Below are 7,500 nucleotides of genomic sequence, written 5' to 3'. Positions count from 1 at the left end.
CAGCAGTAGTAGCAGTAGTAGTAGTAGGGGACTGACTGATCTCAGTGGGTGGCTGCTCCCCTTTGGTTGAGTCCTTCAGGTTCTCATACTCCTTCATCATCCTGGCTGCCTCCTGCTTGGTGTTGTCATCGTCGTCCGGGAGCTGGCCTGAGACAGAGGACAACGACGCAGGTCGGAGTCACCCGGGGAGGCACCCACAGATATCCATTCACTCACAACATTATCTCCGTACATTCAGTGTTGGAAGGGGCCGATGTTTGACTGGTTGTTACACTGCTACATATTACCTCCGGCACAGCTAGGATTACATGTTTTGTTCATACAGATGTACATTTTCTTTGATGCAGATGTAAATATTATTTGATACAGTTTCTTTCTTTCGCTATTGCTGAGGGGTTTATTTAGAATAGAATAGAATAAAATATAATTCTCTCAATATATATCTCTCACACATAATATCTCTCAATCCATCCATTCCTCCATCTATCAATCCATCGATCCTTCCATCCTTCCATCCTTCCATCCTTCCATCCATCCTTCCATCCATCCATCCATCCTTCCATCCATCCATCCATCCATCCATCCATCCATCCATCCATCCATCCATCCATCCATCCATCCATCCATCCATCCATCCATCCATCCATCCATCCATCCAATTATACATTGACCGATGTGAACAGATGGGTATCAGTCCAGGTGTTGGCTCAGCCGTGGCTAAAAGCCTCTGGTCTTTACAGAGTGTGCCCTCTGACGTACCTAGCCCTGTCGTCGGCCACAATGGGTCACTAATGGGCCCTGCTAATGGTATTTACCGAGTCATGATGCCGCTCTACACACCGTACAAACATAATGGACAATGCGTTTGTGCATTGAAGCAGGCAGGGTCGGTATCGTAACTCTGTGACCGCACAGTATAAATGCTTTACTTACATATACGTCGTCTCTCTCACAGCTGTATTCGCAAAGGCTACCGTTAAACCGTATTTCTGCCTTAATTGTATCCTATTTTTCTCTGTTTCTGTTTCGTTCTAGGTGTTTTGTGGGGCTTGTTTCCGCCCGTCGGTAGTTCTCGCGTGCCGTGTTTGGGATCTATTTACCAGCGAGCGCGGCGAAGTCCGGATTGCCCAGAGCCTTGCCTAGCTTGTTCTTCGTCTGCAGGGCAATCATGGCATCCAGGTTCTCTGAGTGGGGGGGAAAACAAACAAACACACGGTGAGAGTCAGCCGGGTGGCTGCAGTTTATTAAACCAACAGAGCCATGAAAGCAGCCTGGTCATTCTGAAGCCCCATTTCCTTTCATTTTCAGAGGGTGATTACGAACAGAGAAGGGAAATATGTGTCATCTAAATCGGGCGAATAGGAGGACTGTTTGGATGACACAGGCTAAACGAGCTGTGATTTTTACACTCTCTCTTTCCACTAGCTCGATTTGATATTCTTTCTTATGCCTTTCTCCATTGTAACCCAATTCTTCTTCTGTGGCTAATTAGATGACTTAATGACCATTCTCTCTCTCTCTCTCTCTCTCTCTCTCTCTCTCTCTCTCTCTCTCTCTCTCTCTCTCTCTCTCTCTCTCTCTCTCTCCCCCTCTCTCTCTCTGGGTTAGCTAACCATCGTTCTCTAGGACTACGGGAGCACTTCCACCCCCGCTCTCTGTTCTTCCATCCCCACTATCAGCCTCCTGCCCCCCAACAGGAAACAAACAACCCCCCCACCAACCCACCCATCCCGCACCCCCATCTCGTGAACCTTATCTCTGAAAGGCAGATTATCTGTGATTGACAGCTTTTGGTGTGACATTTGTGTAGTCAGATGATTCACTCCACAACACCCTAGTAGTCAGAAGGGCAGGGGGGGAGGGGAGGCTGACAACAGCTGGTTGCTAGGCTACGGCATAACACTATCAGCTCATCTCTGTGCAACGGGCTATAGAAGTGCAGAGGTGCCGAATAAAAACGCACGATGTGTCAAAGTGTCGCCGACATCGTCGGGCATAAGGCTGTGTGCCTATTGACGTGTGTCCGTGTGTCAGTCTGTGACTAGGGGCTGCAGGGTTTTCCAACCAGCAGACATAAATCAAGGGATCGTTAGCGGTAATGTGTCAGTCAGCGATGCCTCTGCAGCTGCAGGGGAAGCCTGGCTATTGATTGGTGCCGGGGGCCGACGCATCAGCCAACAGGTGTTTGTGTGCTGGGTCAGCATCATTTGCTCATTAATGTTTTTTAAAATATATATTGTAAAATGAGCTTTTGAATGTTGATTCTGCCATGTGAAATAGTTTGACTGTGAAACACCGAAATGGTTCCTCTTTGTTAGCGTTGTTTTTTTTTTGTTTATGATATTGACTAGCTTGTTCCAATATTCTGTATGGATGCTTCCCAATGCTCTTATCATAAACACGGCATGATTAAAAAATAATAATCAAATCTTGGCTCTCTCCAACCGACACTTCCACCTTCACGTCCGAAACGGTGTAATGCGACGGACAAAGTGAAGCTCCAGGGAAACGCCGCCAGGGACTGAGAGAGAGCCCGGCCAGCGCTGATGACACGTGGCAGACCTTTCAGTGGTCGGCTGTAAAGCCGGTTGGCCATAAAGTCTGCTTCGTTATGGGAGTTCCCTGACCCTAATCTGGCCCCTAAGAGGCCTTACTGCACCACTGTCTGCGCTCATGAGATACATTATCTCGGCTGCTGGCCCACACCAGGTAACACATCAAGCACAGAGCGATCTGTCAAACTGTTGCAAACTGGTACCCTAATGCACTCTGGGTACTCTGCGTACTAATGGATGTGGTGTAAGATCCTCTGCGGTTACTCATAAAAAAAGACAACATAAAACACATCTCAGATCAGGTCGTTTAGTGCGAGTCCAGCGCTTATCGTTGTTAGAATTCTGGGATTTGATAATGCAACCACATTTCCCCCTAATATTTTGAAGTAAGGCAGTAGATGAAGCTGACGGCATGGGATTAGAACCTACAAAGGTGAACCCCCCCCCCCCCCCCCCAATCATGCAGACCAGGGTTTTTTAAAACCACCAGAAGGACGGCCAGCCTCCTCCTCTCCTTACCCAGGTAGGAGACTCCCTCCTCGGGCGTGATGGTGCCGTACTTCACCATCATCTTCACAAAGTCGATGAGCGTCTTCATGATGGTGATCAGCGTCTCCCTCTCCTGGGCGTCCTGGTCTGAGGAAGCAAGACCACCAGAGCGACGATGAGTCAGCGTAACACCAACACCAGCGATGGGTTTTATAGTCGATAAAGCTGACAATTTCCCTTTTTTTTCCCGCGATTAATCAATCAGTCCACAAATAGTCTGGAAAGCAAATGCCCTCACAAATGATTCCAAAATGACCCTGCGTGTGTGGGCTTGCTTTATCTGACAAGCAGCCAAGCAGAACCAAACTAATCCTTTTATAATCATCCATGAACCAAATATTTGAATTGTACTGCACCTGCAAATGTTTTTTATTTGTACTTGATGAATGACGTAAACCATGAATCGATCGTCACAATTATTTTGGAGAATTCATTCATTTTCTGTCAAACGACTAATTGATGAGTCAACCAACTAATGGTTGCAGCCCTGGTGTCGATCGATGCACGCGGCGGAACAGGTCAATAAGAAGGCCGGGGCCCATCCTCAGGTTAGGAAACCAGGGTACAGCCGGAGGGACTTCACCCCATGTTTTCTATTAGGGACGGAGCAGGATCGGAAAGACCTCATTTGCTTTTCATGTGTGGAGTGTTCCTCTATGGGTGTGTGTTCGTGTGTGTGTGTGTGTGTGTGTGTGTGTGTGTGTGTGTGTGTGTGTGTGTGTGTGTGTGTGTGTGTGTGTGTGTGTGTGTGTGTGTGTGTGTGTGTGTGTGTGTGTGTGTGTGTGTGTGTGTGTGTGTGTGTGTGTGTGTGTGTGTGTGTGTGTGTGGGTGGGTGCTTTACATTCATATTTATGGCTTTGAAAATATGCTTTTTAAGTACATTTGTCATAGGTGGAACAATATATCTCGGTCGGTACAGTAAGGATGTTCATAGAACCAAGTGCAAAGCTCTAACAATCAGCAATAAAGATATCTAGGATAAGACGCTACATAACTAAGTACTATATCTGAATACGACACACAATAAGTGCGTACATTAAGTGCCAGGACATATAACATACGATAAGTAGGAGGGAGGGCGGGGTGGCTATGCAGAATCCTTGTTATTGTGCATATCGGAATTGATCAATGTGTGTATGTCTACAATTTCATGTGTGTGTGTGTGTGTGTGTGTGTGTGTGTGTGTGTGTGTGTGTGTGTGTGTGTGTGTGTGTGTGTGTGTAAATATATATATCTATATATATATAGATTTATATATACACACACACACAGTGATATTGTGTATATATATATTAAGGCTGTTAAAATTAGCGTGACACTAACGTGTTAACGCAATCAGATTTTAATTTGATTAATGCATTAACGCATTAAAGCACGTTCTCTCTATTTATTTTTATTATAATTCTTTGAAAGGTTTTGCCCACAGAATGTCTACAATCATATCAGAATGCATGTTTTGGTGTGTGCCATGAGCGCGAGCGTGCACGCATTCATCGAAGTTGAATCATCGACGTGTGTATACGTGCATGGTTGTGTCTGCATGTCGGTTTGTGTGTGTGTGCGTGTGTTTGTGTGAGTGTGTGCGTATCGATTTGTGCGGATGAGTGTGTGTGGGCAGGGCCCGGGAGCGTGCTTCCTGTGAGAGGGTGAAACAGGGCGGAACGACGGAGAGCAGGCATAAAGCAGCTGGAAGCCATCCTTGAATCATGCTTCACCCCCGCATCGCCATGACAACAACCGCTCTATACTAGTTCGGACCTGATCCCGAGGGCTGAGGGGGGGGGGGGGGGGGGGCACTCGTTCATGGACAAACACGTCATATGTAGCAGAGGTCTTACGTGAGGTCTGATATGGGGTCTGAATGAACTGAGTTGAAATGACGTTGCTTCATTCAGGTGTGTGAAATGAACTCTTACCCTGAGTGTGTGTGGTAATGCTACACATCTGCTGTGTTTCTACACTTGTGTCCAGTCTGTGTCCGGTAGTGCGCATACCTGTGTGTCTGTGTGTGTGTCTGCGTGTTTGCTTGTGCGTGTGGCTATATTGTGTCTAGCAGTGCGCATTCTTGTGTGTGCGCGTGTGTGTGTGTGTGCGTGTTCACTGGTGGGTTCGGTGGCTACCTGAGTCCAGGCTCTTCAGCAGGCGGTAGAAGTTGGGGAAGTACTGCAGGTCCTGTAGGCCGTCCTCCGGCCTCACCTCGTTGCCATCCCCCTCCTCCCCCCGCTCCTCCTCCTCCCGCTCCCAGCTGTCCCCCGCCGCCGCCGCCGCCGCGTCTCCCCCCAGCTCCTCGTCCCCGGGCTCCGGGTCTTCCTCGTCCTTGTCGCTCGCCACCTCCGTGTCGTCACCCTGTCGGTCCACGTTGTAGCTCCGCCGGATGGACTCGTCCTGGGAACAGTGATCGACACCATCGTCATCGTCGTCTTCTTCATCACCGTCTTCCTCATGGCTTCCCGAGCCCCGATAGACACGATCCGCTGACGTCGACGCAAGACCTAGTCTAGACCTAATCTCTGCTACACAATACCTAGCCTAGCCCTTATCTCTTATAAACAATACCTAGCCGCCTAGCCCTTATCTCTTGTAAACAATACCTAGCCTAGCCCTTATCTCTTATAAACAATACCTAGCCTAGCCTAGCCCATATCTCTTATCGACAAACACATATGGACACATATGTAAGTTTGTGTTGAGGCAAATGGAGAGGAGAGGAGCTCGCCGTGAGTCACTGAATCAGTTTGCATTACCGTCGTTTCATTTATCATAATTATTATAATTATCATCCTCGTTGCGATCGTCTTCACTCCCCCATCATCATCATCATCATGGTACGACCCGTCCTGTTATCACCACTACTGTCCTCGTTGTGTTGGGGTCCTACCGTTGCCTGGCTCTGGTCCGTCAGCTCTCCTTTGGCCGCTGGGTAGTCTCCTTCAAGGTCCTCAATCTCGTTGTTCTTGGCGTTCTTGGTGATGAGATCCTGCAAGGTCTCGGCCACCTGGTACTCTAGGGTCTCGGCCTGGCTCTCAGTGATCTACGCAGTGACAGAGAGAGAGAGAGAGAGAGAGAGAGAGAGAGAGAGAGAGAGAGAGAGAGAGAGAGAGAGAGAGCAAACGAGAGAGCAAGAAAGAGAGAGCGAGAGAAGAGAGAGCGAGAGAAGAGAGAGCGAGAGAAGATATAGCGAGAGAGAGAGCGAGCAAGAGCAAGAGAGAGAAAGTGAGAGGGAGACAAAAAGAGAGAGGGAGACAAAAAGAGAGAGGGAGAAACAACCTCAAATGATCTGTGTTGAAAAGCCTCTTTTGTGGGTGACTCATTAATGACTAATGTTTCCAATTTGAGGACATACATAATTTAGAATATAAATAAAACACATCTAAAGACACAAAGACTGAAAACACAAGTCAAACTTTAATGTTTCTACTTTGGGCTATGTGCTTCCGGCTTCTATACACGGTTCGCTGGCTTCATGTGGCCCTCACGGGGGGCCTGTGCCCTACGATGAACGTGGCGTTAGGAACATAGGTACTGGGGACATGAGGCGAGAGCTCCCAGGAGGGACCACCCACCAGCCCCAGCTTGAGCAGTTTGGAGACGATCCGGTCGAACACGCCTCTGTCATGCTCCTCATAGATCTTGGTGGCGATCTTCTGCACGATGTCCTCCGCTGTCAGCGGGGTGCCGTCCACCTGGCGGAAACTCTCAGGGTCATCTGGAACCAGGCATGCGCACATTGGATCGGTTAAGTACTTTATATTCATGTGACTTCATGCATATTCATATCCTTTACTATTGGTTGGATGTCTGGAGTCTCTCTGTCTCTCTGTCTCTCTCTCTGTGTCTCTGTGTCTCTCTCTCTCTCTCTCTCTCTCTCTCTCTCTCTCTCTCTCTCTCTCTCTCTCTCTCTCTGTCTGTCTGATGTGTTTTTAATCTGCCTCTGGATTCAAGGCCAAGCCTACTGCATGTAGTGGTAATCCCCTGCCCCAATTGTTTGGAACGCAGATCCGTTGGCTACTAATGATTAGTACTAATCTCTGCGCTTCCCTTTCTTCAGGATGTTTATACAACAGGGCCTGAGATTTAATGTGCTGTGAAAGCAAAAATCTGTGTTATTGTATACCACGGTAGGATTAGATATATATGAGGCCAAAAAATAAATGTATGTGGAGCCAAATTAAGACTCAGCACAAAATATAGAGTTGTCGTTGGAACGTGAGCCAACAGGTTGACAACGAGGACTGAAGCGCTCAGCCATTTTGCATCTGAGTCACACACACATCCACAAGCAGACAGACACACAAACACACACACACACATACATAAACACACAGACACACACACAAACTCTCTCACACACACACACACACACACACACACAAACAGAAACACACAGACGCACACG

General features: G+C 47.9%; 1 protein-coding gene across 2 annotated transcripts in view; it reads right to left on the bottom strand.

The window, feature by feature from the left end:
• The window catches only part of scg3 (secretogranin III), an 18,471-nt gene that overhangs the window by 7,632 nt on the left and 3,339 nt on the right, over positions 1–7,500 (bottom strand). For both annotated transcript variants that reach the window (XM_056608267.1, XM_056608268.1), the window contains exons 5-10: positions 6,668–6,810; positions 5,983–6,135; positions 5,225–5,489; positions 3,075–3,191; positions 1,101–1,184; positions 37–147 (exon numbers count right to left, since the gene is read on the bottom strand). In XM_056608267.1, coding sequence (XP_056464242.1) covers positions 37–147; positions 1,101–1,184; positions 3,075–3,191; positions 5,225–5,489; positions 5,983–6,135; positions 6,668–6,810 — 873 coding nt within the window. The remainder of the gene's footprint in view (positions 1–36; positions 148–1,100; positions 1,185–3,074; positions 3,192–5,224; positions 5,490–5,982; positions 6,136–6,667; positions 6,811–7,500) is intronic.

Source organism: Gadus chalcogrammus, chromosome 14 (genome assembly GCF_026213295.1).
Source record: "Gadus chalcogrammus isolate NIFS_2021 chromosome 14, NIFS_Gcha_1.0, whole genome shotgun sequence".
In the NCBI taxonomy this organism is placed as follows: Eukaryota; Metazoa; Chordata; class Actinopteri; order Gadiformes; family Gadidae; genus Gadus; species Gadus chalcogrammus.
Note: the sequence above shows the minus strand (reverse complement) of the source record. Positions and strands in the feature narration are given on the sequence as shown.